Source organism: Geotrypetes seraphini, chromosome 3 (genome assembly GCF_902459505.1).
Source record: "Geotrypetes seraphini chromosome 3, aGeoSer1.1, whole genome shotgun sequence".
NCBI classification, from domain to species: Eukaryota; Metazoa; Chordata; class Amphibia; order Gymnophiona; family Dermophiidae; genus Geotrypetes; species Geotrypetes seraphini.
The window spans coordinates 50492458-50504317 of NC_047086.1; the positions used below are offsets into that span (position 1 = coordinate 50492458).

The 11860-nt window shown below is 43.7% G+C and overlaps 1 protein-coding gene across 3 annotated transcripts; it reads left to right on the forward strand.

Moving 5' to 3' along the window:
* The first annotated feature begins 2991 nt into the window (after positions 1 to 2991).
* Positions 2992 to 11615, forward strand: EEF1A1 (eukaryotic translation elongation factor 1 alpha 1). Of its 3 annotated transcripts, none has more exons than XM_033936751.1 (8): positions 2992 to 3010; positions 5363 to 5540; positions 6054 to 6233; positions 6348 to 6644; positions 8427 to 8577; positions 8935 to 9191; positions 10563 to 10797; positions 10912 to 11615. In XM_033936751.1, exons 2-8 carry the CDS (start codon positions 5397 to 5399, stop codon positions 11034 to 11036), a joined length of 1389 nt encoding a protein of 462 aa, XP_033792642.1. In that variant the 5' UTR covers positions 2992 to 3010; positions 5363 to 5396; the 3' UTR covers positions 11037 to 11615. The 3 variants fall into 3 exon arrangements, with proteins under 3 accessions (XP_033792642.1, XP_033792641.1, XP_033792640.1); XM_033936750.1 differs by lacking the exon at positions 2992 to 3010 and adding an exon at positions 3039 to 3057; XM_033936749.1 differs by lacking the exon at positions 2992 to 3010 and adding an exon at positions 4106 to 4246.
* The last annotated feature ends 245 nt before the right edge of the window (positions 11616 to 11860 follow it).

The following is an 11860-nucleotide window of genomic DNA, read 5'->3' on the forward strand; positions in this document are numbered from 1 at the left end:
CCACATGGACAATAAACAGATAAGGGTAGATAAGAGTATGGAAAGAGTAAAGATAAAAACAAGGGGGCTATAGGGCTAAATCAAGTAAACATGACAGGTCATGGACCTGATGGGCCGCCGCGGGTGCGGACTGCTGGGCACGATGGACCTCTGGTCTGACCCAGCGGAGGCAAATTCTTATGTTCTTAAACCAGTATCAGGACATGATTCATGAAAGGCTTATCCAACTTACACCCACTGGTCAGACTACCTCAATCTGGTGCTACAACTCCCCTTACCCCCCTTTGAACTGTTAGGAGAGACAGACCCCAAGTTTCTCACATGGCAAACACTCTTTCTCACCACCATCACCTCTGCCAGGCATCATTCCCCTTACACGCTACTCCTCAAAGGCTGTGCAGTGCTCAGGACCCACCCCAGATTCCTGTCTAAGGTGGCTTCAGCCTTCCACATAACCAATCAGTCGTCCTCCCTGCAGTCTATAGTCAACCAGATGGGAGTACAGAACTCTGACAGCAACACTCTGCCCCTGGACTGTGTGTGAGTCCTACACACTCACCTTGACAGGGCGTAATGGATCAGGCGAGCCTCAAAACTATTCATCTCCTATGACCAACAGGCCAGGCCTCCCGTCACCATACGTTCATTCTCACGATGGATAGCCCAATGCATATCCTTCGCCTACAGAAGGGCGCAATGCAAGCCCCCTCAGATGCCCATGCCCACCAACTCAGGGCCTTAGCCACCACCTTGGCCCATATCCACCACATGCCAATAGAGGACATCTGCAACGCAGCCACGTGGTCCTTGACACATACCTTCACCAAACACTACTGTCTGAACAGAATCTTCCTGACCCCCCAATGCATTCGGACAAACACTAATACACCCTGACACCTGAGCATCACCCAGGATGAACCCCTGTGAATGACAAATGGGGGCAGGCTCAATCAGAAGGCCAGCATAACAGATATTTGAAAGACAAAACTGATTCCAATATATTGGGCGAGACACCCTGCCCCTGAGGCAATCAAAGTAAAAATCAATCATGACCTCAACCCAGCGAGCTAGTTTTTACACTAGGTACCTGTAAGCAACATGTTACATTGCCTTACCTGTGCTACCTCATTAAAATGAAAACCTGTTTTCATGCACCTTTATCGTGTCCTCCTTTAACTCTAACCAGGTCGGCCAACCACAGCCAGGCAAGGAATGCACCACTGTGAAAACACATCTGTAAGACCAAGCCGCATATTCCTCGGCTAGGGGAATCACCCATATGTGGCTGACTCATCCTGCTTGTCCTTGGAGAAAGTGCAGTTACTTACCTGTAACAGAGGTTCTCTGTGGACAGCAGGATAAATCAGCCACACAACCCACCCTCCTCCCCTAGAAGCCGATTCATTAGCTAGGAACGACCTGAGTAAGGAAGGGGATGTGAGGAGGGAAGGGGAAATGCCTGGGCAAGCCCAGAGGGATCCCAGAACCACATAAGCTCAGAGAGAGAAAAAAAGCTCTGAGCTATTGGAGAGCCTACATTTAAAGTGTCTGTACAAAAAAATAGGCACAATTCTGGACACTGGCACCTACTGGTTACTGACACACGCCAGGTGCCATTTTCAGAATCAGGTCCTAACTGTTCAGGAGAGAACAATCACATTTAAAAGAGAGATGTTACATGTCCTCAAAACTAGGGAACATTAAATTGTTTTGAACAAGATTTTATATTGAGCCTACGTCCAGTGCAGATGCTATTTAATTCAAATATGTGAAAATGCTATATGCTTCATCCTTTGTCTGATCATGCCATGTTTTGTCTTATTATGTTTTACCATCTCTGTCAGATAATGTTTGCCATGCAATCTTCTATCATACTATGTCAGAGCATGGCACAGGGGGTTAGAGCTCCAGTATCAGCAGCCTGAGGTTGAGAGTTCAAACCCACACTGCTCCTTGTGACTGCGTAAGTCACTTGGTCCCCATTTCCCCAGGTACATTATATAGATTGTGAGCCTGCAGGGACAGACAGGGAAAAATGCTTGAATACCTGAATAAATCCATGTAAACTGTTCTGACATCCCCTGGGAAAACAGTATAGATAAATAAACAAAAACATTTCTTTGCTTTATAGTCTCTAAAAGAAAAACCAAGAAAACACTGTGGAATGACAATGATCCTGAGATGGACTTTAATGAAAGAATCAAAGTTCCAAATATACAATAAAATAATCCACATACAAATCAAAAGGACCAAGTCCGCTAGTGGCGCAGGACCCAACACAGTCCACGTTTCGACAAGATGTCTTCTTTAGGGGTCCCTAAAAGTCCTATGATGATGAATACGTGGAAGAACTGGTATGTGGAGAGACAAACGCTACAGGAAATCAAAGCCAGGGTGTGCTGTATTAAAATTATAACTATGTTAGTTGTGTCTGATTTAAGTTCTGTCTAAAGCAATGGGAGATATTGATAACGTAGCACAGTAACAAAAACTAAAAATGTTGGCACCCATATCTTCCAGGACCCACTTAGTAATAAACTCCCGTTAATAAACTTGAAAACTTGCTACTAAAAGCACATGTAAAGGTATATTCCACACAGTTGTTACACTACAGTTCCCAACTTTGTTTATATTATGAAAACTATAGTAAACCCTAGGACTTAGGATCGGCTATAGTATACAGTATATAATTTTTCATTTGATGATATGTGCTAACGTGGAAGTACAACCGTTTCTAGGTCTTCACTCACTAGTTTTTTTAACAGACTTTTGACTTTCTAATCTGAGGGCCCAAGATGGGGTTGGGGGGGGGGAAAGATCGTGTAAACCGTATAATGTAACAATGGCCAGCGCCAGGCACTGTATCTGAGAAGCGCCGCAATAATTGCAGAAGGCCCCCGGGCGGCGCGTGCCCGCAGCCTCTCCCCCACCCCCCTCCTCTTGACGCTCTTCGCGTTGCGTGTGCGCCTCGTCGGTCTCCAGGAGGACGGGAGCGTTGCCAATCAATTGCGTAGGTTTCCGCTCGTTCACGTCTCTTTCCGCCGCGCTGTGAAGTTGGTGAGAGCTTGTAAGGGGGGACTGGGCCGCGCATTAGTTGTGTGGCGGCGCAAACTTTGCCTCGGTAGGGACGTGTTTTTCCCCTTGCTAGGCGAGAGACAGTGGCGGTTGCAAACTGGCAAAACGGTATCTCCCGTTGTGCAACCGACGTTGAAGGGAGCAGCGGGAGTTACCTTCTTTCAAGCCGGCATAATTAGTGCTTCTGTATCTGGGCTTATTTCTGGCTTCGGGGGTTGCGGCGTCACCAACAAAATGCCGTGGCCGGGTTTGTAGTTCCAAACTCAAGTCCTTATCTTAAAAAAAAAGCTTATAGTGAACATCGTTTAATCTAGACACTCTTCTCATAACCATTTGTTAAAATAAACTTTGTTAAATCTTTCTAAGTGGAGTTCAGTGGATTTGAAGCATGGGGGGAGATGGTGCCTTTCACTTATCTGCCATCAAAGTTCGTTTTCAATCACATTTTTGGGTAGAGTCTAGTCATTTAAAGTTCTCGGGATAAATTTAGATGAGTGAAGACCCTTCCAAACTCCTCGTTCGGTTGCATAGGGAAAACACCCGGAGCCTAGGCTCGTACGTGTGTCAATTTTGGAACAGTGATGAAAGCGTCCAGCTTTTCTTCAGTTTTGGAAATGCTACATTGCGCAGTGTTTCGTCACTTTTAGACTCTGAGATTTCATAGGCCTAATTTATTAAATTTAGGTAAGGGTGGGTTCATTTATGCTTCAGTTTAGGTAGTGCGATTTCTTTTGCCTTTTATTGTGTTATTGCTATTTGTAGGGAAACATTTTAATTCAACAAAATGTGCACGAATGCACAGGCCTAACAACACGCGTTTGCGACTAGGCCCTACGCTGAGCAATTCTGTTCCTAGAGGCCAAAAGTTTGCCTACGAAGCTTACTGTAGGTAGAAATTACTGTAGGTAGAAATAAAGAGTTTGGTGAATCATATTATATCTTAACACTGTGTGCCTTTACCTATTTTGTTATTCTCCATTTTTTTTTTTTTGCTAAAATATGACACATGTTCTCCTTGACCTCCGCCTTTCCCCCACCTTCTTGGTGAGGGGGGTGGAATGCTGGTTGGCAGTGACGTCAGTCGTCACGGCACCGCCCGGCGGTTGGATATATAAATCGCGTGCTAGTCGCTCGCGTTCTTTTTTGCACCGAGTCTGTCGGCGGTTCACAGGTGAGAGAGACGGGCTACTGGAGGGACGTAGTGGGCCGGGTATTGGGTTTTGGGGGTGGTGTAGGCTCTTGGTGCATCGGGCTTAGTAGGGCTGTGTTTTGGGGTTTTTTTTTTAACGTTCGCGTGTAGTGGTGGTTTTAACCGGCTATCGAGGCCGATTGGTTAAGAGTGTTTTGTTTTTTTACTACAGTATGTTAATGTAAAATCGGTATGGGGGGTGCAAAGGATATTCACGGTCCTCGCAGCTAGCCGCAGCGTGAGTTCCTACGGAATCGGCCCGTTGTACATAGCGGGTTTTGTTATATACAAAACTTTAGGGTATTGAGTCGTAATTCGACGTGGCGGATCTGGGGTGGGTGATGAAAGTTTGGGGGGGTTTGATAGTTGGTATGTGAGGGAAGTTAAGTTGGGGGGAGGGTACATGGAAGCTTCCGCTGGGTCGGCTCGTTCGCCACCCGCGGTTAGACCGAGTCTTCTGTGGGCGCTGTGTGATATTTTACTGCCTGGACTATGTCGCCGCTTGTAGAGGCGGCGGAGGCCTCACGTGACGGGCCCGGCTGTGAAATGGCGGATCCGATTTCGACCGCTAGCCATGCTTTTACGATCCTAATATTTTTTTTTTTCTAAACAGCTTTTGGTTAGGGTTGTGATGGTACTGTTGGTTTAGGGAGCTTTGTTGCTCGATTCTCTTTTTGGTTGAAGCGTGCGCGTCGTCTTGGGTTGCTGTTGGTAATCCTTTTTTGTTCAAGGGAAAAAAAAAAAAAACACAAAACATGGCGGCTTCCCCCTGCTGATGATCCGCTCCCACAAAATGGAGGACGGCGGCTGAGTCAGGCCGGGCACACAAAGGGAGGAGGAGGAGGCGGCGCCCACACCCCGCCCCGCTCGGACATTTTTCGATAATTTTTTTTCTTTCCCCAATATATTTCTTCAGCCCTCCTAGTTATGGACCTGAAAGGTTGCTTTTAGAGCCGGTTTGCCTGGTTACTGCCGGGTGGAGCCATGTGCTTGGCCTCGGTTAAGGTGGTGACGGAATAGGCCTACTTTGTTTTCTTGTATTTTATCTTGTTTGGAAATATGCTTTCCTAAGGTCTTTAATCTCATTTATTTTTCTAGGTGTCTATCGAAAAACATCACTTGCCTACCCAAAATGGGAAAAGAGAAGACTCACATTAACATCGTGGTCATTGGACACGTAGACTCCGGCAAGTCCACCACCACTGGACATCTTATTTACAAATGTGGTGGCATCGATAAGAGAACCATCGAGAAGTTCGAAAAAGAAGCTGCAGAGGTGGGTCTAACATTTGTGTGTGGGTATTATCTTAACTATAAAACTAAAATTTAGAGGCACTTGAGTATCTGCTACATTAAGTTTTAACCTTGCATTTCTCTTGTTTTTCCCCTTTGATCAGTCACATGGCACAAGTTATGCCAAAAGCTGAGAAATAAAATGTCTTGCTTTTTGCTTTTGGTCTTGTTTCTTGCTTTTGGTGGTGGGATTTTTTTTTATAGATATGGAAAGTTTTTATACTTGTATTCAACTATTCAAAATGTCCTTGCTGAGCTAAGTTGAGCATTCATTGCTTGTCTATTTTTATCTAAGAAATATGATAGATGAGTAGTTAACTAGTATGCCAGATAAACTGAAAGTGTCTTGTGGAATCTGTCGCCATTTGTGCCAGCTTGTCTAGCCAAACAGTGTTAGTTCCATGAAGTAGGGGCAGTCTTGTCTCATAACCACTGTTGCAGAGCTGAGGGGTTTTTATTCTCTTGACTTAACATGTGATTTTTATGTCTGTGTTAGATGGGAAAAGGTTCCTTCAAGTATGCCTGGGTGTTAGACAAACTGAAGGCAGAACGTGAGCGTGGTATCACCATTGACATCTCTCTGTGGAAGTTTGAGACTAGTAAATACTATGTCACCATCATTGATGCTCCTGGCCACAGAGATTTTATCAAGAACATGATCACTGGCACATCTCAGGTATGTACTAGGGTTGCAGAACTCATCAGGCTGGAGCCCACAATCAAGTGCTCATGGATTGTTTGGTACTGAAATTTGTCTGGGTTTTTGTCTCCCCCCTCCCCCCCTTTCCAGGCTGATTGTGCTGTTCTGATTGTTGCTGCTGGTGTTGGTGAATTTGAAGCTGGCATTTCCAAGAATGGACAGACTCGTGAGCACGCCCTCCTGGCCTACACTCTAGGTGTAAAGCAGCTGATTGTTGGTGTAAATAAAATGGATTCTACTGAGCCACCTTACAGCCAGAAGAGATATGAAGAAATTGTCAAGGAAGTCTGCACTTACATCAAGAAGATTGGTTATAACCCAGATACCGTAGCTTTTGTGCCAATTTCTGGCTGGAATGGTGACAACATGCTTGAACCTAGTTCTAATGTAAGTATAATTTGTTTTTATGATCTGCAATTCGTTCCTTATCTTTTGGATTTAGCACATTTGGAAAATGGGAGGTGTAATGCTGGTGTTCTGATTGCTGTAGCATTTTTTACCTAAATAGGTACAGTAGCATCCCGTGCTCTTGATCGACAACCTCCAGACTTGATGGTTCCTCTCTCTCCAGCCCCCAAAGCGGCAGCCATAAACACCCCTCTCCTCCCTTCTCTCCAGCCGCAAACATCCCCTCATGTCGGCCCCCAAAGCGGCAGTTGCAAACCCTCTGTCCCCACTTTCTAGCCCCCAAAGTGGCAACTGGTCAGCAGAGGCAGCACTGTAAATGGTCTGTTCGTGGCTAGCCCCGGCAGGGCCTTTTCTTTGCGCCATTTCCAATGTGGCAGAGGAAAGGTCTTGGCTGGGCTGGCTGCGAGCAGCCTGTTTACATTGCTGCCACTGCTGCTTAGATAGAGAATGGAGGGTTCATAGATAGTGGAGTGCAAGGCGTCAGCGCGCTGACAATCCAGCGCCGACAATTCGGCGCAAGACAGAAGCGTGCGGGGGAAAAAGTAATTTTTAAAGAGCTCCGATGGGGAGTTTGAGGTGGCAACCCCCCACTTTACTGGTTAGTGTTCGCTCTGCTGTTGGAGGGGGGTTGGAAACCTCCATTATTGCGAAAATGGAACTTTTTTTTATTTTTTTCGGGAAAAGTTCCATTTTCTCTATAATGGGGGGGTTTCACCCCCCGCAACGGCAGCGCTAACACTAACCAATAAAGTGAGGGGGTTGCTACCCCAAACCCCCAATCGGAGCTCTTTAAAAATTATTTTTTCCCCTGCGCGCTTCCACTGCCCTTCTGTCTTCCACTGGATTATTGGCGCGCGATTATCCCGTCACTGGACGAAGAGGAGTTGGGTCAGTGCTGCTGCTGCTTTGAGGCAAAAGGGGGTTTGGGTCAGAAATGCTGCTGCTTTGGATAATTGAAGGGGGATCTGGGAGGTTAGACCTGCACGGAGGGAGGGCAGACCCGGGTGGGTGGTGAATCAGAACTGTGTGAGATGAAGGTCCAGCCAAGGTGAAGGGGAGAGGAGATGGATGCTCGAGTTGGGGGAGTAACCCAGACCAGAAAGGGAGGAACATAAGTTGGCCTACAAGTGGAGGATAATGGGGGAGAACTATTTTCTGGTTGCTTCAGTTACTCTAAAAATAGTTTTATCTGGCATCTACCAGGTCCCCATGGGGTGTCAGTCTACTGTAGTAGGAAACAGATTCAGATCAAAACAGGCAAGCTATATAACATGGTCACTAAACCAGACCCTGCTTTGATTTTCTTGTTTTTACTTTTTTGGTGGGGGTGGGTTGGGACAGGTAGAGATGTGTTGTACATGCTAATTGGAAACAGAATTGCTTGCATGTGATTTCTGAATATTGACTAACTCTTAATCTTGATGAGACTACCAAGTCTCTTTCATTCAGATATGATTACTACTAATCAGATTTAATTCCCTCCCCTATTGTTCATTCTTTGTATTTCTGTCCTATCAAATTTTGTATTTCTTCCTTTTTTTCTGCTTGTGTGAATAATTCATTTGTCAGTATTAACTGTATTAATATATTTTTTATTATGTGCACAGCTTAGATATCTGAGCAGTTTCACATTTTAAATAACCTTGAAACATCTGTTTTTGAGGAATTGGATATATAGTGATTGCAAGTAATCAAGTTGATTTGACAGTCAAGTTTACTGATGTCACTAAAAGTGCCATTTTTTTTCCCTCCCGAGTACAGATGCCTTGGTTTAAGGGATGGAAAGTCACCCGTAAAGATGGCAATGCTAGTGGTACAACGCTTCTTGAAGCCCTGGATTCCATTCTGCCCCCAAGCCGCCCAACTGACAAGCCTCTTCGTCTGCCACTTCAGGATGTCTACAAGATTGGTGGTAGGTAATTGTTTTGAGGTTTATCCACACATCGCCAAATTTATCTAGAAAGTAAAATGAGAAGAATAGTGTTGAGGCCTTTCTGGAAGATATAGATATGCTCTTGCAATAATCCAAGAGCAATACAAAAAGAGGCAATTGAGATGTCTTAATCTAACCAAAGAAGCTACATTTATTAGTCCACAGTAAAGTTCAACAAAGAACACTCATCTGCCATGCTTGCAATAATTCATACAAGAATTTTTATTATGTGAGAACACATTGTCTGCTTCTCAAGTATAGATTTAGCTAGGTCATACTTCTGTACATGTGTATCTTAGAAATGGAAAATAAAAATCTTGGGACTCTTTCTTGTAGGTATTGGTACTGTACCAGTTGGTCGTGTAGAAACTGGTGTTCTGAAACCAGGCATGGTGGTAACTTTTGCCCCTGTCAATGTCACAACTGAAGTAAAATCTGTTGAGATGCACCATGAAGCACTGAGCGAGGCTCTTCCAGGTGACAATGTCGGTTTCAATGTTAAGAACGTCTCTGTCAAAGATGTCCGTCGTGGTAATGTTGCTGGTGACAGCAAAAATGATCCACCCCAGGAGGCTGCTGGCTTCACAGCACAGGTAACTGATATTTTAGTGCTTTTGGAATTGACTTCAAATCTATGTAAAATGGTTAACTTGAATGCAGACCTGAATTTAGCTCTCAGTTTTCAGTAGTAGTTTTGAGATACTGTATTTAGGTAAAGTAGTTTCCTGCCCTTCCCCCAAGGGATTGTACTGGAGGCAATGGATTATGGTGACTATCCCAAGAAAAGAAGCAGTAGTGGGATTTGAAACGGGTTGCTCTGTTTCTTGATCCACTCTACTTTACTGGTTTCAACTGTTTTGAGTCTTTGGATTTTAAATTCTATATTATGCTGGCTACTTGTGCACTAGAAATGAGTACTTTTTTCCCATGTTTCATGATTTGGAGGCTCTTCTCTCCCCCCCCCCCCCTTCAACTTTTGCCCTAGAAAATTTGACTGACTTAATGGGGGTAGAAAAATAATTACTATCACAAGTGGCAATGAGAATCTTTTAAATTGTTAGAAGGGAGATGGTTTGGTCACTACTATGGATGGGCCATTTGGCCTTTAACTACATTCATGTTTCTGTTAATACTGCCATTACCACTTATTTCTATAACACTACTAGACATACACAGGGCTGTACATTAGAAACATTCAACACACTGTCCCTGCTCAGAAGAGCTTATTATCTAATTGACAGACAAACATAAGTATAGGGTTAGGGAGTTAATTGAACAGTTGTGTTGAAGTAACTTTAGGAATGTGGTACAAGCTATATAATGAAAGCTACGAGGGTTATTCTGAAACTAATGCTCTTGTCAGTGGCGTCCATAAACATTCTGTTGCCTTCTGCGGATGTTGGATATCCTGCACCCCTCCTTCGTCAAAAACTCAATGAGCACGTTGCTTTTGCTTGGACTACATTCACCTGCAATTAAGATTCTGAAACACCTGTAGAGGGAGTTACTCTACCAATATGTGAATTTGAACGATCTATATCTGTTAATAAAAAAAAAGTTTGTTCACTTTTGCATTAGTTTCAGAATGGCCCTCCTAGCTTTCATTATATGGCTTGTACTAGAGAATGATATGGAGACAAATTGTTTCCGTCCCCGTAGGAACTCAGTTTCCCTGTCCCTGTGAGATTTGCTCTGCCTTGACCACACAAGCCTTGAGCACTTAGTGTGAGGCTTGTGTAGATGAGGGCAGAGCTTGCAGGGATGGGGCAGGGAAAGGAAAATAACTTGCGGGGATGGGGGGAAAGTTTGTCCCTGTGTCAATATCTAGCTTGTACCACAAAACCTGGGTGGCATGTTAAGTAGTTGGGAACATTTCCAATCTATCCATGTATATCTATGTAGTCATGCAGATTACATTTTATTGCATCTCGACACCTATTAATACATTTTGTTTTTACTTCAAGGTTATCATCCTGAATCACCCTGGCCAGATTGGTGCTGGTTATGCACCTGTGCTGGACTGTCACACTGCTCATATTGCTTGCAAATTTGCTGAGTTGAAGGAGAAGATTGACCGCCGTTCTGGTAAGAAACTGGAAGACAATCCCAAGTTCCTGAAGTCTGGTGATGCTGCCATAGTTGATATGATCCCAGGCAAGCCCATGTGTGTGGAAAGCTTCTCCGACTACCCTCCTTTGGGTAAGTTTTGATCTGTGCAGTAAGACTGCTCTTTAAATTACTTAGAGCATAAATGTTTATTGTAGTCTAAAGTTTTAGTCCCAGATCCTTTGACCATTTGTGTCTTTCTTTTAGGTCGCTTTGCTGTTCGTGACATGAGACAGACTGTTGCTGTTGGTGTCATCAAAGCAGTTGAGAAGAAGGCCGGAGGGGTTGGCAAGGTTACCAAGTCTGCTCAGAAAGCCCAGAAAGCCAAATGAATATGTGCATCACCACCCACCTCAGTCTTAACCAGTGGTGGAAGAATGGTCTCTGAACTATTTGTCTTAATTGGCCATTTAAGTTTAATAGTAAAAGACTGGTTAATGATTACAATGCATCGTAAAAGCATCCGAAGGAAAGGAATGTTCGTGGACCATTTGTTTCGTGACAGTTTTAAGTTATTAGTCCTTTAAATCAATAATTTTTAAATGGAAACAACTTGACCAAAATCTGTCACAAAATTTGAGACCATTAAAAAGTTAATGCAAAAATGGTGTGTTTCTTGGTTTGTGGCATAACTTTTAATGGAACAGTGCTTACTTTATCTTGCATTAAATCCAAAATGGATTCATTTTTGTTTTTATGCTGTGTAGATAATTCTGGACCTTTTTAGGAATATTCCTATCACTTGTTTAAGGCCACTACAGTTAAATGCAGGGTTACTCTACTAATCTGACTTTACTTGAACAAAAAGTGGTATTTTTCAAAATAGTGTATTGTAAAGTGCAGGGTGTTTGTATTGATGGGTCTAGTAATTATTTGATACAATTTTTAAAGCAACAAATTTGAACCAAATATGACTAAAGGCCCATCTATAATACCTGTTGAAATACCATAGATCCCAGTTCATTTTTAATTGTTTTCCCATCCTTTGTTAGATGGATTCTTTAATGCCAAGTCTGTACATGTCATGAGTTGGGCCTGCCTAGTTGGAAACTAGGTACACCGTTTATTTTTGATAGCTGGCTTATGCTTTACATTTGCAAGCCCAAAAGTCTGAAATCCACTTTTGAAAGCAAATGGAACCCATGTAAAATGGTCC